The following is a 23,803-nucleotide window of genomic DNA, read 5'->3' as shown; positions in this document are numbered from 1 at the left end:
TTTCAGTGCCAGCAGGGGTGGGGAGATAGTGGAAAACATTGTGCGTGAACAGGGTTTCAGCGTTAACTGAAATATGTGCACAGCTATAGCTTTCACCACAGTCAAGGACAGGTGTGCACCTTGTTTGTGGCGCATGAACTGTGCACAATGTGCCATGCATCCATGTGTGTGGAAGTCACTGATGCCCAAGTATCTGTCCCACATGAGTTCTGTGCCACACGGAAAGGTGACTGAGGCATGTGTTGCTGCGGCAAAGACACTCCAGCCACCCTGCCAGCTGAGCATCCAAAAGCAATGCCAAAACTTTGAAGTCGATCCCATAGAGACTGTGATGCGGGGATTAGCTGGACCAACCATCTGGGTTAAGCAATGCGTAAAACAGCTTTCTGCGTGCTCCATACATACAGCTTCACTCCTATTAAAATGTAAGGCAAGCCCGACACAGCCTCGGTACCTTCATCTTGGGATTACTGCTGAGGGAATAAGCTCAGTGGACATGAGCTCTAAGGAGAGAGGCAAGTGCTTGCCTTGCTTTGCTTCAGTGACCAGCAGGAGTCTGGAGTAGAAAGCGCAGGTTTGGCGATGGTTGCTGCAGTGTTTCAAGCTGACACCTGAAACTCCTGGGACAGGAGAGCGTCTCTGCAGATCCCCAAGCTTGAATAGCAGTAGCAGCCTTTTTTTTGCTAGAGCGTGGGCAGGAGCTCCCACAAGTACTGCTTGAGTGACGGGTGTGGGCTGAAGTCCGAGCTAAGGAGTATGGTTGCCCATAACTAAGCAGTTGCACTGACCATACAGAAATGCCTTCAGATGCAAGGAACCTAGGAAGCCTTAGACCTTAGACCTCAGACCATTGGTCCAGTTTGCTCAGTATTGTCTACATGGTCTGAGAGCAGTTTTCCATGTTTTACTGGAATTCTGGAATGGTTATTCAGGCCTACTATCCATGCAATGGCAGTGGGTGGAGCAGTAGCACATCCCTGGCCCCCGGCCCGGCATAACTTTGGGTTACTGGGAGGAGCAAGATTGGTGCAGTGCAAACATACTGATTGGACTGGCACAGGATTGCCAAACCATGCTGAACTCGCCATAGCCTCACAGCTTCCCCTTTTTCTCTCTGAAAGTGGTGCCAAGGAAGGGAGCTCAGGTAAGAGCCAGCACCCAACCAACTACTTCTGCGTGGATTGCAGGAGTGAAAAGTCATTTCAGTTTTCAAGGAGCCCAGGTCAAACTTTTAGGTGGCTTGCGTTACGTAGGGCTGGAAATAACTCAGCTTTCCTAGATTCCAGCATTTAGTCTTACCTTTGGGTAAGGGCCACTGAACATAGTGGAACTTATTTCTGAGTAAGAATGCATATGTTGAGTTTCCAGGTGATCAAATGCTTGGAATTTTAGTGGTCCTAGCATTAAAAGGAAATCAGCCCTGAGTGCTCACTGGAAGGACAGATCCTGAAGCTGAGGCTCCAGTACTGGGAAAGATGGAGGGCACTAGGAGAAAGGGATGACAGAGGACGAGATGGTTGGACAGTGTTCTCGTAACTACCAACATGAGTCTGACCAAACTGCAGGAGGCAGTGGAAGACAGGAGTGCCTGGCGAGCTCTGGTCCATGGGGTCACGAAGAGTCAGACACGACTAAATGACTAAACAACAACAACAACAACATTAAAGGGAAGATCTCAGTTGCTCTTCTGTGCTGCGATTTATTTAGAATATAACCTTTTTTGTTTTTATTTATTATTGTTGTTGTTTATTTATTTATTTCCCACCTATCTGGCTGGGTTTCCGCAGCCACTCTGTGTGGCTTGCAACAGAATTAAAAGCACAATAAACCATCAAACATTAAAAACTTCCCTTCTAAAAGTCAGTTAGTTGTTTATTTCCTTGGCATCTGATAGGAGGGCATTCCACAGGGCGGGCACCACCACTGAGAAGGCCCTCTGCCTGGTTAAAGGTAGCTAACCTCACAAGGTGACTTCCATGCAGTATTAAAATTTGAAAAAATCCCCTAATGAATGGGTAGGCAAACTAAGGCCCGTGGGGGGGAGGCAGATCCGGCCCAATCGCCTTCTAAATCCGGCCTGCGGATGGTCCGGGAATCACCGTGTTTTTACATGAGTAGAATGTGTGCTTTTATTTAAAATGCATCTCTGGGTTATCTGTGGGGCATAGGAATTCATTCCTCCCCAAAAAATATAGTCCAGCCCCCCCACAAGGTCTGAGGGACAGTGGACTGGCCCCCTGCTGAAAAAGTTTGCTGACCCCTGGCCTTAATAGATGACCAGATATAGAGACAAAAACTTCTTGAATGCTTGTCTCATTTCTGTTTCACTTAGACGAGTTCTTACTTTGCCAGCGTTTAGTTCCTTCTAATTTCAGCCGCGAGTCTCTTCATTGAAGATCATCAGCTGAGTGATGCATAGGAGTGATTGGGACTGATAGCTATGCCATGGATTTGCTTTTGTGCAGTGTGGGAGTTCAGGACTCAGAAGTGAACAGTCACAAGTGGATCACACACAAACTGTTTTTCAAGAGCCTGCATTAGGTGGCTATTCACTGTGCCTCCAGTGATTGGGCTGTTAATTTTATGTTTGGTCGTGAGAAGAGTGTACTTCTCAGGGTAAGTGAATTAACAGGCTCGGTTTGTAATAAGTGGGAGTGCAGTGAAATAATTCCGTAATGTCTAGTTTGAGATCAATGTATCGGGAGCAAACCCCATTAGGCTGCCAGATGAAAACTTCTAAACCAAAGGCTATTTGGAACTCTCTTCTCTGGTTTGTGAGACAGGAGAGTTGAATGGAAGCATTTTAAAATAAGGAGTGCTTCTTTAACATAAAGAGTACATTATACTAATTTGTGGTCATTGCAATAGCTTTAGGACTGGAGGGAATGGGAAACTATTCTTACTTTAGAAAATTAAGCCAACTCCACAGCTAGCACATTTCAGTATCCAAGACTGAAAAACAAAGTGTACATGCTCCCTGTAAAATACTGTGATATCAAAATAAAAATAAAAATACTGAGTCTCTACTGGAATGTACAAATCTTTCACTTTGGCATTATTCCAGCAAGAGCCTTTGGGGTTTTATGTTCACGGCAGTTTTCAGGCAAAGCTTACACCATCTGACATGGTACATAATTGTTTTTTTTAGCTTTTGTTGACTAATATTTCCTTCCTTGCCAGTCTATATTTAGCGTTTAAATACACTCGCTGTTGCATGGAAGTAAACAGTGCTGTCTTTTTCCATTGGAAGGAAACATCTTTCCATATGGATAAGAGCAAATGCCTGAGCAGGGTTTCCTGGGGAAACTGATATTCCCTCTAACCAGACAGTTGCTTTGAACTTCAGAGCAATATTAAGAAAAGATGCGCCCCGCCCTTGTATAAGCAGAGAGGTCTAACCGTAGTTTCTTTATTCTCCCTCTGTACTACTGCTACCATTTTTTGTAAGGGGTGTGTGTGTGTCGTATTTTAAGCTGTAGTAAAGTTTTGAAAAAGGTGTGAAAGGATTTCACTTTTGTATCATGCCCATATCTACCAAAATGTGAAATCGGGCCACGTGTCCCTGGATCTGAATGCCCAGCGTGCTTTCTAGAACAATTGATTGATTTCTTAGCCACCTTTTGCCATAAGCTCCCAGTGTGGGTTGCAACAATATAATCCTATAATTCTAAGAGCAAAACAAGCGAGTGAAACAGATCCAAACAAAGAGAATAGCAAAGGTAGATCACAGAGAGGTCGATCCCACAAAAATCGACTCGCCAGAGTCTCCAAAGGTGTCTCTTCAGCATAGAGAAGAAGCTGTACAATAAGTATGCTAGATGCACCCCCCCCCAAAAAAAAGTATAGTAGATGCACCTCTCAGCGAGCTACACAAATTAGGGGCTGCCACAGAGAAAGCCCTGTCATGGGCTGCAGTTCCCTTGATGGAACTCCTAAGAAAGCCCACCACTGGTCCTGCAGCTACTTTTTGATCCTTGTCAGCTCTTTAGGTTTGTACGCCATATTGTGCAAATGACTTGAAGGAGGAAATCAGGCTCGGTGTTTCAAAATGGCTACAAGCATGACAGCCCCTGTAGGAATTGCTGAATAACATGTGTGCTTAACGCAGCTCATGCCCGTATGCATCTCCTGCCCTGTTGCTTTGGAGCCAGTGTGGTGTAGTGGTTAAGAGCGGTAGACTCGTAATCTGGGGAACTGGGTTCGCGTCTCCGCTCCTCCACATGCAGCTGCTGGGTGACCTTGGGCTAGTCACACTTCTCTGAAGTCTCTCAGCCCCACTCACCTCACAGGGTGTTTGTTGTGGGGGAGGAAGGGAAAGGAGAATGTTAGCTGCTTTGAGACTCCTTCGGGTAGTGATAAAGCGGGATATCAAATCCAAACTACTACTACTACTACTACTACTCCTCTTCTTCTTCTTCTTCTTCTTCTTCTTCTTCTTCTTCTTCTTCTTCTTCTTCTTCTTCTTCTTCTTCTTCTTCTTCTTCTTCTTCTTCTTCTTCTTCTTCTTCTTCTTCTTCTTCTGTTGGTGTCTATTGTGGTAACATGTGCAGAAGGAAAAATAATTATTTACCAGCCTGCTGGCCTTTGCTGTTCTACTGAACCATAGAAACACATTTTACAAACATTGACTATGGTTAACTTGCCTGGTCTCTTTTTGCAGCCATTCCATCACACAATGGCTGTTCTCAATTACGTTTTGAGAAGAGATCAGTGTGGAGGAGAGATGAGTTTAATGAATACGTTTAGCTTGGGTATATCACATGAGGGCAATAAAACTTCCTGCTGAATGATCCTTTCTAGAACAGTTTGCTGCTTAGGGGGAGGGAATTCCTTAAAAAAATATATGTCAGACTGCTCAAAGGAGTCCATTAACAAGCCATCTATTATTTGATATAAAGTACATTGCAAATTTGATTACAGCGCTTAAGTTTAAATTAACAATTCATAGTTGCACCATAATAAAGTGGCTCCAGTTTAAACATAACAATGGCAGTTTTGAGGGAAGGAAGCCTCACGGTTTCATACTTGCTCCTCTGTGCTGGCTGTTCTTCCCCTACCTATCACCATCTTAATGATGTTTAAGGGCAGGCTTCCTCAAACTCGGCCCTCCAGAGATGTTTTTGGCCTACAACTCCCATGATCCCTAGCTAGCAGGACCAGTGGTCAGGGATGATGGGAATTGTAGTCCCAAAACATCTGGAGGGATGAGTTTGCTTATGCCTGGTTTAAGGGCCACTTGAATGAAACCTAATATCCCTGCCCCAGTCACTGAGGTTTTGCAGGGAGTTGCTGTTCATGGTCCCTCATGGCTCAACCACAAGGAGCTGTGCATTCAGTATTGTGGGACCAATGTGGCTGGGAGATCACGCAGGCCCTCTCCTTGTTGAAGACTTTTGAAACAAACAAAAAAATCACACCAGACGTGTTAAGCTTTTCTGATTTTATGGCTAATCTCAAAAATTGATTTTATTCTTCATTCTACACCACTTAGAACCTAGAAATAAATTGCTGAAAAAAGTAAAAATATATCACAGAGGGATAACACAGAAATCAGGAGGGAAAAGGTGGAGGTTAACTGGCCCTCTTCAACCACCACAGCTGGCCTTGCTTGGACACACAATTTGTCTCAAATGTGCATGTAGTCTACCTCCCTTTCCCCTGTCAAAGGTCTCTCTGGACTTGGAAGCGCAGCCCCTGTTTTCATGGTCAACCAGACCATTTTTCCCTTTCTCTTCTGGTCCAGAGACACAATGGATTTGTAGCTGTCACCCAGACAACAAGACCATCGCTATCCCATTTGATGGGATTTTCTGGTGCTCCTTCTTGTAGGTGATGGCCTGCCAGGCTGGGCTGTGGAGCACCACGGTTCCTTACATTTGGGGGTGACTTCTGGACCGCTGTCATAAACTAATGTTCATGCTAGCTGTGCTTCCTCTTAACCAGGTATCCCCAAACTTCGGCCCTCCAGATGTTTTGGACATCCCTGACCACTGGGCCTCTTAGCTAGGGATCATAGGAGTTGTAGGCCAAAACATCTGGAGGGCCGCAGTTTGGGGATGCCTGCTCTTAACCATGGATTGTCAACCAACTTCAAACCTTGGTTATGATAGAAACTTGGCTTATCTTGCTGCAGGCACATGGGTCTTCTTGATGTGGTCCTTGCAAAATGGATTCCACATAAAGCTACTGTGGTGTAGCCTAGGAGCCACAATAATGCCCTCACATTCACCATGCAGCAGCCATTTGAATGTAGCAAGGGGGTCGGGACCATCTATTTACTTTCTATGGGTTCCTCTGCTGGTGTTGAGGACTCCTCTTCTTTGCCTGCCAACCAAGTTGGAGGATAAGGGGATCATGCTTCAGCGCTGCTATCCGTAAGCATGCTTCACTTGGAAGTGAATTAGTTTTGAAATCAATGTGGCTTCCGTCCAAGTAAATGTGTGTTTGGCTGGAGTATTAAAATGGCTTGAGTTCAAATGCTTTGGCTTTTAACTGGCTTGTGGATTGAGGGCCATGTCTGTTATACGCCTTGTTAAATTAGGACATGACCTTTAAAAAATGTAATAAGCTGACTTTGTTTTCGGCCCAGTCCTCCAAGTTAACTTGCATACCCGCTGGTCATTGCAGTATTCCATTTTACAGATGCCGTTTATACTTGCACCGTTTCCCAAGAAAAGTCTTCTGTTGATGTTAGTGCTCCAAGGATCCTGCCCTTCAGTTGTTTCAAGGCGTGCCCTACCTTTTCTCCCTGGGCTTATCTCCCTTATCTCTGCCGTTTAGCTGTTTGTGCCTTAGGAGTAGCTGTGGTAGTTTCTTCCCCATCTTTGAACTTGGCCCTTGGCTTTTCTTGTTCCCTTTAATTTCCTTTCTGCATTGGCATTCCTTCAGCTTTGCTCTCTCTTAGGCAGTGCTATTTTTTTTTACTAGGAAAAGAGGTTCCAGAACTCACCATGAACCTTCCTTGTTCTCTTAGAATGGCAGTGGCGCCCACCTGAGAGGTTCCGGCAATTACAGCTAAAAAAGCCCTGCTCTTAGGGTCACATTAACCAGCAAGGCCGCATCTTCTTATTACAAATCGTGTCCTCACTGTGTGGGTGGGATTATTTGGATAGCCACAAAAACCCAATTGGGTCTCTCGGTTGGTGGGGTAATTCTGGTCAATGGGGCTGAGAGAATTTGCAGCCGGGGGACGTATTTATACCGCTGCACGTTGCGTCGAGCTTCCTCTTAGTGCCTCGTGCATCGGATCACCCGCCCACCCTCCCTCTATTTAAGGTTCATTATGACCTTGCTGTGCCGTCGTGGGTCGTCTGCTTTTGGGGCGTGGGCCCAGTAGGAATTTTCCCATTTGGCTAATTGGCTGGTGCCACTTGGGTTTCGCCTGCCGCGTAGCAAATCATCACAACTTTGTAAGTTTTGGCGGTTAGGCATTGGTTCAAGGTGTGGAGGGGAGGTTGTCACACCCGTCCCTCCCAATGTGCGATCGGGTATTCCGTTAAAGGAATCCAGGTGCTCGCCATGCTTTTGTCCGATCCCCTTCCAGGGGTTAGGGCCACGCCAGAGCACCTGGGAGCATTTTGGGGTGAGGTTGTGTTTGTGGTAGGACCAATGCTCCCCCAGTCTGTTTACCCTTACTGACTTCTGCCAGTGTCCAGTTGTCAGTGCTGCCCTGCCGGAGGTGTAGGTGCAGCTAGTCAAACCAGTGCCTAAGCAAACCACTCACATTCTGTAACCAATAAAGTTGTGGCCAAAATTTTGCCAATAACCTTAAGCTAATATTGGTGTCAACTGTGTCTTTCTTTGGGAGGTCTTGGGGGGTCTTCATAAGCAACCAGTCCAAGTTTCAATGTTTCCCTCGTGGTTCAAAGCAGGGTCTGAACCCAGGATCATGGTTAAGGTCTCTCATTCTTAGCCACGACCTGAAACCATCAGTCCAACTTTGAGTCATGGATGAGGCTGTTTTGGCTATATAAGGATCTACTTTTGTAGAATGAGTTGCGGTTAGTAAATAGGATCCTGATAGAGAACTCTGCTGTGACTGTGGTGTCCAGCCTCCTGGGAAAGATCTGTCTTGACCTGTTCGTGGCTCTATTGTTTCAGCAAACCATATTGGTTTTTGTAATGTTTTCCTCTGTAAGAATTTAATGCATTGTTCTTGGTAGTGTGATGGTATTTTATCGCCATTGTGTATACTGCCTTGAGTGTATTAAGTAAAGGATCGATATAAATTATAGAGGGGAAGATGGGGTGTTTTTTTTTTGTTTGGTTTGTTTTGTTTTTAAAAAGCCCTGCAATATTTAATCTTTTTTATTTGCCTTTCTGCTGTGAAACTTTGTTCCATAAATCAGGGCCTAACCTAGGAACTTGAATGCTCTATTTCTTATATTTTGACAATTTAATTGTGCATACTGGAGGTGTATTTAACATTTCTAAATGCTAGGATCAAACTCTGAACCATTAGCCCCTTATAAGTATAATTTTAAAATATATCCAGATGGTAGTGCTATATCTCTAGGTGTTAAAATTTTTGGATTTCTTTGTCCAGTATTAAATGTGCACAGTTTTTTTTTAAGAAAACAGAGCATAGTAGCAACAGATTGCTAAGGACTGAAATTTTAAAGATGGCAGAAATAGCAGATGTACTGGACCTGCCAATTTTACCACATCGAAAGGCTAATACAGGCATCCCCAAACTTCGGTCCTCCAGATGTTTTGGACTACAATTCCCATCTTCCCTGACCACTGGTCCTGTTAGCTAGGGATCATGGGATTGTAGGCCAAAACATTTGGAGGACCGCAGTTTGGGAATGCCTGGGCTAATATCTTACAGACCTTCAAAACTGAGAAACAGAACAATTACGGTAAGCAATATACTGCACCATCCTACACATGTCTACTCAGAAGTCCCATTGAATTCAATGGGGTTTAACCTCAGGCAAATGGGTATAGGAATGTAGCCTAATTCTCTCAGTGTTGAAACTTGAGCAGAATGAAAGGGAATCACTGGTTGGGGAAGATGTTTTGGAACTAGGTTTGGTAACTTTTCATTAAGATGTTTTGAGTGGGAGCTATGAAAGATATATTTTGGCATGTATTGTTCTTCAGTTGGTTGGAGTCTTGTTAAATTTGTTCTCCGGATACGTTTTCTGTAAAAGAAATTTTCCAAAGGAGTTTGTATCCTTTCTGTATCTGTCTATCCTTAAATAGGAGGATATATCTTGTGCTTGGTCTTGTCTGTGGGCAGGCAATTGAACTGAATACTCCTTTGGGTTCTTCCCAACGCTATTATATTACATGTGAGCAAGAATGTGAAATACTAAGCGGGCAGTATTGCCATTGAAACCTTGCAATTTTAATGATTCACTTTGTCAGGTTATCAATCCTTTTAAGGTTTCTGGCATGAAGTAGCCAACCAAAGTACTCTCAAGTCTTGATCTCTCTAGTGCTTACGTATTGCATGATTTCCCAACCAGTTCTATTTCACTTCCCATTTACTTTAAATCAGAAAACAAAATTCTGTTATCAAAGCCTCTAATTGCTATATATTAGCTCTCCTTTTTTTAAATAAAAATGTGCTGCTGGAGAGAGGAAGAGGCTTCTTGTCCATATGCAAGACAACTCCCAGGTATTGCCTATTTTGTTCATTCCATTGTCAGGGAAAGTCTTGTCTGATCTAACACTGACTCATTTAGAATTCATTAAAACACAGCCCTTCGTAAAAGCTAATGGTGGCTTAGGGTACTTAAAGGTGGGGACTTTGGGTCTCCGCAACTGATCCACAGGCCTGAGCTACTGTGCTCATTAGGCCTGACACTCTGGCAAGTCCATGCCAATCTTGTTATCCTCCTCTGTGCCCTCTTATTTGGCTGGAATGTGTCCTTGAACTGCAATACAGTACAGGTTGCGACCATTTTGTGCAAGGGTTCCTTTCCTGGCTACCACACGTCAGCGAAGCGCGCATAAAACTGATGTGCCCCCACCCCTGTTCCGCCTTCTTCTGGGTCCAAAAGGACCCATACATTGGGCGGTCCCTTTGTAATACAGTGGTGGAGGGTGTGCTGCGGGGAGGTATGGCAGGATCCTCTGCCACCACAGGGAGGTGTGGCAAAGCCCTCTGCTGCTGCGATTTGTAAAGAAGTAGTACGTAGATTTAATGAAAACATTAAATAAACCCTCCATATAACATATTTAATACATTTTCAACTAATTTAAGCGTAGTTTAATTGATTTACTAGTCAAGTTGCATCTGCTTCCCCACTAAGAGGTCTAAGTGGAGTCTATGCATGCATAAGCCCCACTGAGTTCACCTAAATTTACTTCTCCTTTTCTGGGAGTAAGCCTCATTGAATTCAGTAGGGCATGCTCATGAGACACTTTTAGAAGACACAAAAAGCAGGTGCTTTTGGCAGGTGCTGCCTGCAGCATTTTTTAAAACATCTGGGTCACTTAGACACCATGAAGTTGTGGAATAAATACCAGCTTCATATCAGCAATGTGCTTAGTTCTAGTTAATTCATAGAGACCATAGAGTAAGCAGTCTGCCAAAAGCCTTTGTTCCTTTTGTTTTCCGCCATGTAACCAACCAAGAAGGATGTTTGGGCTGGTTGCTGCAAGCCCAGACTGTGTGTCTTTAGCAAGCCATCTTTGTGCTTTTATACAAATAATTTGGGAACTTTGAAATTAAGTTGCACAGCCTCTCATTTCTTGCTGCTGTATGGAAAAGCACATGAATCTCACCTTTGAAGAGTTTGTAAGTAAACCATTTTTAACTTCCCAAATGCATGGTTTCTTTTTCTTGCTAAGGGAAGTAAGGGGAACTTTTTTTGGGGGGGGGGACTTAAAATGTATAACAGCCTTTGGGGGAAAAATTAAAAAGTCTTAACAGCCTATATTTCCATGCTTTACTTTGCTGGATGTTTTGTGGTTTCAAATTTCTGCTGGGGCTTTTTCTCACCAAAAAGTACTTGCCCCCTTCCTTGATCTAGGCATCCAAGGAATTCTCATTTTATTCTTTTAAACCAATTACATCCAAACACTACAACCTCCCCACATCGAGTTGTTGCTGCTTTACTTTTGTCATCCAAAGTCCCCCTGAGGCACCTCAAGATTCAGAATTCTTCCAAATCCAATGCATTCAAACCACAAGAAAAAGACAGACTGCTCTCTCCCATTGGCTCAGAAGGGTGTGTATATGTAAGAAGTCATTTAAGGATCTGAAATAGGAGATGGTGACTTTTTTTCCTGGTGAAATTCCTCATATGTGTTTGTCTCAGCTGCCTTATTTGGCAGTTGGGAGGAACTAGTGGCAGTGACGCATTGATTGCAGGGTGTTATTTTCACCATGCCCACCATACTACCAGACATTTGCATTGAGTGAAATTTGATTATTATTATTTTTATTGAATATTCCACCCTTGGTCATTCAAAATTACCAGAGGGTTGGCTGCATATATAAAATTGGCAATGAAATGTTGATAAAATCTGCTGTATATAGTTTAAAATTCATATCCAATACACAGTACTCAAGAAAGCAGGCCAGCTCTTAATTCCAAAGCGCCTGGCAGAATATATATACAGTGGTACCTCGACTTACGAACGACTCGACAACCGAATTTTTCAACTTTGGCCGCATGTTTACGAATTTCTCGACATCCGAACGGAAACCGCGGCGGTTTTAGATAGGGATTTTTCAACTTACGAATTTTTAGATAGGGTTGCTTCGACTTACAAATTTTTAGATGGGGTTGCTTCGACTTACGAATTTTTCCATTTCCAATGCATTCCTATGGGAAATCGCGTTTCCAATGGCGTTTTTCGACTTGCGAATTTTTCGACCTACGAAGGTGCCTTTGGAACGGATTAAATTCGTAAGTCGAGGCACCACTGTACCTATATATTTTTAATCTGGTGGTGTAAACTGGAAACAGTGTTGGTACCAGCCTGGCCTTGGGTGGGGACGAGGAATTGTTCCATAACATGGGGCTCTGCTGTCAAGAAGGCCCCATTATATGTTCTGTAAACTCGGTTTTCGTTTGTTGACGGAATAACTAAATGGTTTTCCTTGAGTATGATGGATTTCTAAAGAATACAGACAACTAGCTCTCTGATTCAGGGACTGGCTGACCAATGGAAAAGCACCTTGGTTTTCCAGGAAGTGCAACCAGGATCTTTCTGCAGAGATGAAGTAACCTTTGACTCAGTGTGTTGTTTCAAAAACTATTGGGAACCCTTTTAGAACCCAACAAGTTCATTTTCTATGTAGATCTGACATTGAAGCCGTTGTTTGTTCCACAATATCGTCTTCCTGCTGCCATCTGGTGAACAAATTCAGTGAAGGCAGCTGGTGATTTATTTATTCACTTTTATTATATTTTATATCGACGGCAAATAACTGATAGTTTATATGTGGGAAGAAGTTTCCAAATATTTTAAAATGGGAAGTAAACTCTTCTTTTATTCAAATACCACCATCTGTGATCGGTTCAAATCTCATCACTTGTCAGCAAGTGACAGAGATTTTGGAGGCTTTTTGGACTTGCCCACTTCAACCACCTAATCTCCATCATGGAGTTGGATTCTGCTAGGACAGTTAACTACTTAATGGCCTCCGTTTCCCTCTTCAGAATTAAATGCACTATTCTGTTTCACATAGTGGCTCTGAAGACGAACAAGTTCAAATATATTCTACTCAGAATTGCTATATAAATGCTATATAAAAGTCTATAAAGGGTGGCATGCATTTATTTGATTGAAGACAGGATCGAGAGGAAAATTTGTAATGTCGTTTTGTATATTCTTTGAAGCACCAGAGGAATGTGTGTTGCCTAATCGCCAAAACTTTGATTCACTCCTATGTGCCCAAATACAGTAAGCCTTGCAGAATGTTTCACAATCTCTGTCACATTTAGTGATTAGTTTTGTATCCAGCTTTCAGAGGTTGTTCCTGTTTCCACTCATGGCTTCCTTTGTGTTTTGACATAATCTCTGCTGCCTTCTAATACAAATTAGTTTATAGAAGACCCATGGAGTGACGTCCAAGACTGTGCTTTGCAGTTGCCATGTTCGTGCCTTACTTAAAAGGGCAAGGCCTCATGGCAGAGCTCATGAGCTCCAACTCCACACAGTGGTACCTTGGGGTTCTCAAACTCAATCCGTTCCGGAAGCCCGTTCCAAAACCAAAGCATTTCCCATTGAACGCTTTCCCATTGAAAGTAATGCAAAACGGATTAATCCATTCCAGGCTTTTAAAAAGAACCCCTAAAACAGCAATTTAACATGAATTTTACCATCTAATTTATCCATAAAATGAAAGCAATAATCAATGTACTGTACTATAAAATAAATAAGAAAGTATTATAGTTGATAAAAATTAAAATTATTATTTTCTTACTTGCACTGATGATAGTCATTGTTTAGATGGGGGGCTTTTATCCATTTCTGCAGTCACACAATCAATGAATCAGTAGCTGATCTGGGTTCCACACAGTCACAAAAACAAACTAACCGAAAAAGCCTAAAAAACAAAAAACGCAAAATAAATAGCAAAAACAAAAGCGCCAAACTTAATCCGTTCCAGAAGTCCGTTTGACTTCCGAAATTTTCAAAAACCAAGGCGCAGCTTCTGATTGGTTCAGGTGCCCTGGAAACAATAGCCAACAACTGCATCGGATGTTCAGTGTCTGAAAAACATTTTAAAAAACCAGAACATTCTGGGTTTTCGGCGTTTGAGAACCAAGACACCACTGTATTCTGTTTCGCAGCCACATGACTGCATGGCAGCAGTAAAGCTGATAAGGTGGCAAAGTGCCCTTTTGCTCTGGAATTCTTAGGCTTGGTCTACCTGGAAAGGGGAACCTTTTCAGACTGACGGCTGCATTCCATTCTGGGCGACATTCTGAAAGCCACATGTTAATAATGAAGGCTGGGCTGCAAACGAAAGTGGTAGGAACAGCTTGTGTTAATTTCCCCTCTGCACAGTAAAGTAGCTCTAGTCTAACCCACCCCCAGCGTTCTCCACCCAGGAAAGCAAGAAGCACAATCAAAGTTCAAGGGTATATTCCAGCTGGGCAAAAACCCTCTCATTTTCAACTAACCACAGTTCTCATTATGTTTGAACCCAGACAAGCTGCGGTTAGCAATAACTATGGTTTGCCAAAAGGTCAAACCTTGGTTAAAGATCCTGGCTTGTTTTCAGTGAATCGGTTAATGTTAATAATCATAGTTTCAAGTTCAGAAGCAACACTAAAATGTGGTTAAGTTGAAAACAGAAGTGAGAGCTTCTGATCTCCTCTTTGTGGTCATCCTGGAGGCGGGATGGGGAGGAGGGAATGCCTCAGGCTTGTACACACAATCTATTAAGCTATAGTTTGGTGTTACAAGCAAACTTGGCCTTTGTGTATTCACTTGGGCATGAACAAGGATGCCAAAGGTAGGTCCAAAAAGGTACGGCAAATATTAATTTTATTTATTATGTTTCCATACTGCCCTTCATCTGAGGATCACAGGGCGGCTTACAATATAAAAGCACAAAAATACACATTGCAGGGTGGATAAAAAACAATGATTTTTAAAAAAAATTAAATTGGATTTTTAAAATAAAAAGGTTTTGGAAGAAAAGTATTTCTAAAGATAGTTTTCTATTTAAGTTAAAGCATAGTCCAAAGGCTATTCATCAGGAAATAAGTATTTAAGTTTTTCATGTGTGCTAAAACTCCATCTTAAGTTTATTTTTTATAATCGTTTAACCACATCAGTTAACAAAAATGGATACATATGCTATAATGTTACTGTTTTAGTTAAGTAAATTGTTTAAGTTGTTATTAAAGAAACGATTATTTTTCTCCTTCCAATAAAGTACAGCAGAAAAGTTGTCCAAATATAAACAGTTAACTTATTAAACATCACAATAATTTCATAATTTATTATTCCAAAAATGAAACCTTTATCTGGTTGTAAATACGGTATTAAGATGATACCAGCAAGAATGAGTCTTTCTGTTAAAAAAAATAAAAATTAAATCAAGTCTTACTGACTAGTGATTTAAATTGTTTGATTTAAATCAAATCCACCCTGACAAATGTAACAAACTAAAACAATACCCTCCCAACACACACAGTTTGAAAGGCCATAGATAATTTAATATGCCCTCTCCTGCTTTGTGGCTCCTTGGTATACTCCAGAACTTAGAGCGAGGAAACAAGCTGAGAGACAGCTCGGATGCGAGTGGAGGGAAACTGCAGTCAAATGCAATTGAACACTGGTGAGGGTTCGTCACGGAGCTTACCTAGTGGCAGTAAAGAAGTGCGCATCAAGCCCACTCTCTCATCTGCCTGTGACTGTGCCTGGTGCAGAGAAAAATGGCTGTGTCTAAACTCTCTTGGCTACATTGACCGGTTGGGTAGCCAGTCACTTTCTGCCCAAACCCAACTGGAACTTTGCTGCCACTGTATAAAAGAGGGCTGGGAAGATGCAGTAGCCATGGCTGATTTCGCACACAACTCAGCAACGCTGCTTTGAATGAGACTTTGTTGAACAATACAGTTTTGCGAATGGTAACTTGTGACTTGGTAATCACAATGGAAATGGAAGAGAGAAAACCAGAAGCATCACACCATTGAAAACATGCACAAAAAAGCACTAAAAGATAAATATACAGTGCCTGGGAAAATAAGGCTTTCACCTGGCACCAAAAAGATAATGACGGGAAAGGAGGGCATTCCACAACTGGGGTGTCACCACTGACAAGGCCCTCACGTTTGCCAGAATACCCAAATGGCTTTGGAAATGGATTTGTTACTTTCTCGATGGCCTTCCATGAACTGATCTAGCAGAGCTCTCTTTAAGCTCTTATGAGTAAGAACAGTCTTAACTACCTTTATATATATATATATATACACAATGCTATACAGTACTGGCAGGCTTTAAAAGCATGTCAAATGATAGTTGGCATTTGTGATTATAGGTCCATGAATTTACTATGTAATTTTCCAGAACGCCGTGCAGCCACTGAGCAGGAATAAAAATAAGTTACCAGCTCTATGGTTGGGTTGCCTTTCCCATACCTCTGTCCTCTCCTTGTGTAATGCTGGAATTATTTGGCATCTATAAAACAGCTGCCATAAAGTATTTTATAGTGCAGCGATCCCTTTTCATAACACTGCTTGGACACGAATTTATTTTGTGGCTTTTTTTTCCTGGTGTTGAGTTTTGCAGTTTTTGCAAGGATTGAGTTGGCTAGGAGCCGTTCCCCGTTTGGAGGTGGTTGCGCACCAGAGGCTTGTGAATCTGCATTCCAGCCACTGAGAGCCAACTTCCCGTTTGTGTAACAAACTCAATCTGCCATATTAATTGTTTTAAAGGCTTTCAGAGAGTATAACATGGTGGCGTGGAAGGCTTGTGATGCTTGAAAATGCCCTGAACTGATGCGATTCTCTTCTCGTCTTTGTTTTCCAAACTGAAAGTGGCGCCAAAACATTTTCTTCATTTTGCTTTTCGGAATTGTAGCTCTTGACAGTTTAAGCCGATATTTAGTCACAAAGAAAACACAAAGCTTTGACGTCATTACCCAAGCACCGTAAAAATATTTTCCTTTCTCTTTTTGTGACAACCTATAAATCACTGTTTTCGGTAAAATATGTCTATTAGATGTTAGAAGTTAACAAGTGGGACCTGCAACAAAGTTTTGCAGTGTGGAGTGTTTCTAGTTTATGTGCCAGCCATTCAGCCCTGGTATCTTTGTGGGTATTTCATTCCATTCTCCTTCTGCCATAATTTTTATTAGATTGTCACGTTCCTGCCTCCCCTGTTTCCAGCAAGCAGCTCACAATGCTTTTAGATAGTATCACTTCTACAGCCCAGTGCACAAATTAGGCTATCAGTGGACACCATTGCAACATCTTAGCCTGTCAGTCCTGGAAGACCTGCTCCCTGGAGTTGCCCAGAGCAATTGCCGGTAGTGAGCCTGCTGGGGTGCTATGACTCCAGCAACTTATCAACAGCTCTGCCTGCTATTTCCAGGTCTGGCAGGCTGGGTGGAGTTAAAAACACACACATTTGTTTCATTATTCCCCCGCATTTCAAGAGTGGCAAGTGTCTCCAGCAGCAGCCCCATGCTTTTCATTTTTTTGTAATATCTGCTTCCAATTCCACTTTCTATGTACAGTTGTACCTCAGTATTCGAATGTCTCCGTTGACGAACATTTTGGTTTTGGACCGCCATAAACCCTCAAGTAAATGCTTCAGTTTTCAAACACGCCTCGGAAGTCAAACATGCCACGTGACTTCCGCTGAATGCAAGATCCTGTGACTTAGCTGTCGGCTATTGAGTTTTCGGTTTTCGGACATTTCAGAACTTGAACGGTCTTCCGGAACGGATTATGTTCGAAAACCAAGGTACCACTGTATCGTGAGTTTAGGTTCCAGTAAAAACCTCTGCTGTATAGCCTGGCGAGTGGTGCTATGAGAAGATCAATTCTCAGTTACTATGAATGAATCATAATAAATATACAAAATAAAGATACCAAAAATTGGATATCAGTAACAGCAACCACCGCCACACCCCCCCAAACAAACCTCACCAAACAATACCCCAGCCCAAGAGTCTCAGGCTTTGTAGCTGGATTCAGTTGAGGGCCCACCCTCCCTGGCCAGGTGGAAGAAGGCCTTCAAGGCAGGGAGCAGGTCTTCCAAGACTCACAGCCATGATGGTCCATTGACTCTGCTGGGACAGGCCAGCTCCATCAAGCCTCCTCCCCCCTTAAATGTCACCTACCGGCTGCCATTCCATCAAACGGCATCAACAGGCGAGAGGAAGCAGAGCTCACTCCATCGCCTTTGTTGGTGTCTCAGCTCCATCAGTTACCTCCTGCCTCAGAACTGTGTCAGCTGGTCAATAAAGGAACAATGGTCTAGAACAGGCATCCCCAAACTGCGGCCCTCCAGATGTTTTGGCCTACAACTCCCATGATCCCTAGCTAACAGGACCAGTGGTCAGGGATGATGGGAACTGTAGTCCAAAACATCTGGAGGGCTGAAGTTTGGGGATGCCTGGTCTAGAAATTGGTGTCTGAGTTTTGATTTTCCTCTTCTCTCTTTGTACCTTCTCCCTTGTGGGTTGTATTTTTTAATTTTTTATTTTAAAAAGATTGTGAGCCTGCAGTTAGGGTGTGTCTTGTTTTGAATTTATGTAAGCCATCGTGGGAGCCTTTTTTGGCTGAGGAGCAGGACACAAACACTATTAATTAATTAATTAATTAAATATAGTGAGTTGTATCCAGTGTTAGTGTAACTTACTAAGATTAACGGTCCTAAATTAGTCGTGCTTGTTCATTTCGGTGGGTCTGCTCTGAAGAGAACATTGAATGAAACCCACTATGTTAAAATGCCTTTGGTGAAAAGTTTATTGGTTGTGTGCCCGAGAGAAGCTATATCGACTTCCAATATCGCAAAAATCAAAAGGTTTAATTTGTGTGTACAGTAATTGAAATGCTCCTTTTAAGTGTGCACGTGCTAAAATCAGTGCTTGTATCTTTTGCTTAGTCATTTTGCCTTGTCTGTATTATAGAAGTCATATATTAATTTTGTTTTATTTGTTTATTTTCCAGCCAGAAAATTTACAGAAGAATTGGCTTCGGGAATTTTATCAGGTACAGTGAGAACTATTTTCTTTCATGGCATAAAGTCAAACAGGCTGTCAGCATTTTACGTCTTTATCAGTGGGCTAATCTAAACATCAAAAACTTGAACCTAACGAATCTGTGAAAAACAAAACAAAAGGACAGCAGGACTAGAATAACTTTTTTTAAAAAAAATAACTCTTTTTTATAATAACTGTAGGTTTTGACTCTTGTATACACAGCCTTAGAAGAGGAAGATAAAACATTTCCCTGCAAACTGCCATTGTAAACAAACGTCCTCAATAAAACGACAATTTTCAACGGTCACTAATTAAGGCCATATAAATATTTCCTTTCTTGGACCCCAAAACAAAAACATTTGTCAAATTTACACTGAAATGCACTCTACAGCGTTGTTCAAGAGACCATATAAAATAGTTGAGAGACTGTGCATTTTGTGATAGGTTTTTTTGGGTTGTGGGTTTTTTTTTTGCAAAAATAATTTTTAAACATGTATTTGGCTTCGTTTAAACTCTTACCGGAAATCATGAGTAAGGCTGCTATCATAAACATGCTTGCCTGGAACATAGTATTAATAAAAATCAATAGATAGGGCGGTCATTTGCAAGTTGTGAGTAAAGGTCAGCCAGTGTTTGAAAGAAAAATGAAGGATTTGTTTCAATGGTATAGCCATAGCTCGACTTAAAGAGAGTGATTTTGTTTCTCTTATGTGTTACTAGATAAGACTTCAATACTGTATATAAATATTTAGAAGGGGGATGGGAATGCTGTAGCTATTCACATGTTGTTAGTCTCAGACTCCCATTAGTCCAAGACAGCATGGCCATTGATAAGGGATGATGGGAGTTGTAGTCCAACCAACACCTGGAGGTTCCCCATCCTTGACTTGGGGTGAAATGTCCCAAACTCTAAGGATCACAGAAGCTGATTCCCCCACCCCTGGTAATAGATACACTGGCCTGAAACTTTAGGTTCAAGTTTTGTATTATTCTGGAATAATATAACATTCCGTTCAAGCTAAGGTCCTGTGAAAACCAACTATTTATAGACTCTTCATTTTTATGCATGGAGGAGAACTTGGATATCAATTTATATTGTTTAGCATCCACATAGATAACCTCATGTTTCCTTGAATGGTTGAACTCACCTAAAGGAGATCCCGTACTCTGCGGAAGAAAAGACTTTTAAGTGAGAGGAGTAGAAGTGGATGTGCTGGTGGGAACAGCAGGTGGTCAAAGCAGTAAATGTCAAATGTCAAGTCTAATGGGAGAATCAAGCTTGAAGTGTTCTTATTGTCTCAAATGTGTCTGCACTGGGGCAGATGATTCAGGGCAGGGATGGGGGAACTTGTGGCCCTCTGGACTCCAACTCCCATCTGCCCCAAGCCAACATGGTTGGTGGCCAGCGATTATGGGAGATGTTGTCTAACAACATCTGGAAGACCACAAGTTCTCCATCCTTGGTTTTAAGACCTACCATCAGAGCATCTCTAAAAATCTTTGTAGAGTGGTGCAGGCCCCACTGAAATTGTCAGAGCTTGAACTGGTTCAGCAATTCGGTGAGTAAAACCGATAATGACAGCAATCAGGAGTGACCACAGGGCTGGGTGTGCACTCAGCAAAGTGTCTACTTGTGGACCCCCACCTACAGTAGTGACACCCCCCACCATTTTTTCCTTGATGGTGACAGCAATTCCAAGTATCATCATCATTTATTATTTATACCCCGCCCATCTGGCTGGGTTTCCCCAGCTACCCTGGGCAGCTTCCAACAGAACATTAAAATACAATAATCTATTAAACAGTAAAAGCTTCCCTGAACAGGGCTGCCTTCAGATGTCTTCAAAAAGTCTGGTACAGTGGTGCCTTGCAAGACGAATTTAATTCGTTCCACGAGTCAATTCGTTTTGCGAAAAATTCATCTTTTGAATCATGGTTTCCCATAGGAATGCATTGAAATTTATTTATTTTTCCCCATAGGAACGCATTAATTAAATTTCAATGCATTCCTATGGGAAACCACCATTCGCAAGATGAATTTTTCACAAAACAAATTTGTCTTGCGAGTCACCATCAGGTCGCAAGACTCATTCGTCTTGCGAAAAATTTGTCTTGCAGGGCATTTGTCTTGTGAGGTACCACTGTAGTTGTTTTTCTATTTAACATCTGGTGGGAGGGTGTTCCACAGGGCGGGCGCCACTACCGAGAAGATCCTCTGCCTGGTTCCCTGTAACTTGGCTTCTCGCAGTGAGGGAACCGCCAGAAGACCCTTGGCGCTGGACCTCAGCGTCCGGACTGAACGATGGGGGTGGAGGCACTCCTTCAGGTATACTGGGCTGAGGCTGTTTAGGGCTTTAAAGTTCAGCACCAACACTTTGAATTGTGCTCGGAAATGTACTGGGAGTCAACGTAGGTCTTTCAAGACCGGTGTTATGTGGTCTTGGCGGCTGCTTCCAGTCACCAGTCTAGCTGCTGCATTCTGGATTAGTTGTAATTTCCGGGTCACCTTCAAAGGTAGCCCCACATAGAGCGCCACACAGTAGCCCAAGCAAGAGATAACTAGAGCATGCACCACTCTGGCGAGACAATCCGCGGGCAGATAGGGTCTCAGCCTGTGTACCAGATGGAGCTGGTAGACAGCTGCCCTGGATACAGAACTGACCTGCGCCTCCATGGAGAGCTGTGAGTCCAAAATGACTCCCAGGCTGCACACCTGGTCCTTCAGGGGCACAGTTACCCCATTCAGGACTAGGGAGTCCTCCACACCTGCCTGCCTCCTGTCCCCCCCCCCCCAAAAAAAAGCAGAAGCCATTTCCCCAGAATTTCCAGGGCATTGTGGTTGGGGGGAGGGAGGCAGCCGTCTGGATGAGAGTTTTTTTGGTTTTGTTTAAGAAGGTCTATAGCAGGCATCAGGGATCTACTGTTAAGGATGCTCTCCGGTGGTCCACTGACCTGCCCAGCAGTCTTTCTCCTTAGTTGAACTATGATACCGGAGGCTCGGCTGAGAGAGAAGTGCAGGGGGTGGCATAACAATATGGGGAGGTAAGCAGGGAGAGGTTCTGCCTACCTCACTTGCCTGGTGTGACCTCTATATCCCATTTAAATGTATGGAGGAGGCACCTGGTTCTGAAGGATGTCATCAGCTCACAATGCATGCAAGTGGGGTTGCTTGTTGGAAAGTGTCTCCACGTGGTGGACCTGTCCCCAAGTTAGAAAGTTTTGGGAAATAATACATGAAGAGACTCAAAAATTATTAAAAATATTCTTTACCAAAAGGGCAGAGTCCTACCTACTAGGAATTTTATACAATGATATCCCTGTTGATAAAATTGACATCTTTCTATATGCATCAACGGCAGCGAGAGTAATAGTAGCGAGAAATTGGAAAGGGGAATGTGGATGGACAAGCTATGTGAATATTTAGAGCTAGCTAAATTAACGGATTTAATATGACAAAAACTGAAAGACAAGATCAAGAAACAATGGGACTGCCTAAATGACTATTTAAGGAAAACAGGGCTGGGAAACAAAAGATGGCTATGTTTAGCCTAACCTTGCAGGATACCAAAATAAGATGGAAATTACACTAGATGAATGCTTGTGAATATAAGAATAATACACTATCTAAAGACAGAATAAAGGGGAAAAGGTAAAAATGCTGTGCAGAAATGTGTTTTAAGAATCCATGTATCGTATTGTCTAACCTTTCTTTCTGCCTTTCTTCATTTCTTCTTCTATTCTAAACAATTTCTCTTACTTTTTCTTTTCTATTATATCTCTCTCTCCTTCCTTTCTTTTTTCCTTTGCTGTTTAATTAAATCTAACAACTCAACCTAGTCTGGTATATTGTTTGACTTGTAATGACTAATGAAATATGAGTTGGATTGTAAAAAATAAAATAAAATAAAAGTGTCTCCACGTAAAAAAATTCCGGCTATGTTGGAAGCTGAAGCCCTGGGCATAAGCAGGCTAGGCATACATTAGGCAAGGAGGATGTGTGGCTGAAGGGGACCTTGCCCTCAATCAGTGCCTGAGGAACACAAGCACAGTTCAAACCCTGAAGGCCTTTTCAGACTCTGTGCACTGTGTGGAATAGGGAAGTAAAAATGACTATAGATTTTTTTTTTGCATACAATCCAAATGACGTTCATGTGGCAGGTGCTTTTTGTTGCAAATTCCCTCCCTTCTTGTCCCTCCCTGTCTTGTTCTACTTTAATGTCCCTGGCAGTTCTTACAGGCAGTGGCGGCAGCAGCTTTACTCAATACTTTACTCAATCTGTAGCTCAATCCACACGTCACAGAAAACCAGAGTGAGTGGTTTACCATTATTTCACTAATCTGGGCCACTTTGCTTCTCCCCATCAATGCATGGGAAAAACAAACCACAATCTTAGACAAAGTGTTATATACAAAGTGGGGATTATGGTTGTTTAGGTTTTGTTTCCCCCCCTCAAACTATGACTCCACAGCAGTTCTTACTCCAGATGTTGAGAATGTGTGGCCCTCTAGAAATCGTTGGACTTCAGCTCCCACCATCCTTGACATGCTGGCTGGGGCTGATGGGAGTTGGAGTTCAACATCTGTAGGGCTGTAGATTCCCCCACACTGGGCCCGTTCCTTTTGCTATATGGGGTATAGGATACATACAGCAAAATTTGCACTTCATGAAGTTACAACAGTAAAAATACAAATAACAAAAACTTTCTTTAAAAGTCCCTGTTTTGATAAATGTATTCTCTTCATTAAGGTAGGGGAAATCAGTGTCCATTGTTTTTAAATGGTTGTTGTTGGAGACATATCACATATGTCAATAAAGAGTTGGAAAATTATTGTAGATGGTTTGTTTTGTGAAGTTGAAACAAGATAAACCACAAACCACATTTCCCCCGTCCTTTCTGCGGAATGTAGTTTGCATGTATAGTCATGTCAACATAATGTTCATAACCTCTGTTAAACTGAAAGTTGAACAGAACTTCTCTAAGTGGTGCATACACCCTTTGAGAAAAAAGGAAGAATTCTTAGTGGTATTCACACGTATTTCTAGAAAGTGTAATCTGCTATGGCTTTAACTAAGATTTCTCTTCTTCCTTCTTAACCGTTTTGATCTACTGTTGCACACACACACACACACACCAAATTGATTGTATTTCAAGTGAAGCTGGTGCTCTC

At 42.4% G+C, this 23,803-nt stretch overlaps 1 protein-coding gene across 4 annotated transcripts in view; it reads left to right on the top strand.

The window, feature by feature from the left end:
* INPP5A (inositol polyphosphate-5-phosphatase A) overlaps positions 1-23,803 on the top strand; it is a 235,040-nt gene that overhangs the window by 26,402 nt on the left and 184,835 nt on the right. For all 4 annotated transcript variants that reach the window (XM_035137835.3, XM_088670395.1, XM_088670393.1 and 1 more), the window contains exon 2: positions 18,603-18,644. In XM_035137835.3, coding sequence (XP_034993726.1) covers positions 18,603-18,644 — 42 coding nt within the window. The remainder of the gene's footprint in view (positions 1-18,602; positions 18,645-23,803) is intronic.

Source organism: Zootoca vivipara, chromosome 5 (genome assembly GCF_965207765.1).
Source record: "Zootoca vivipara chromosome 5, rZooViv2.hap1.1, whole genome shotgun sequence".
Taxonomy (NCBI): domain Eukaryota; kingdom Metazoa; phylum Chordata; class Lepidosauria; order Squamata; family Lacertidae; genus Zootoca; species Zootoca vivipara.
This window is presented reverse-complemented; position numbering and strand designations above follow the sequence as displayed.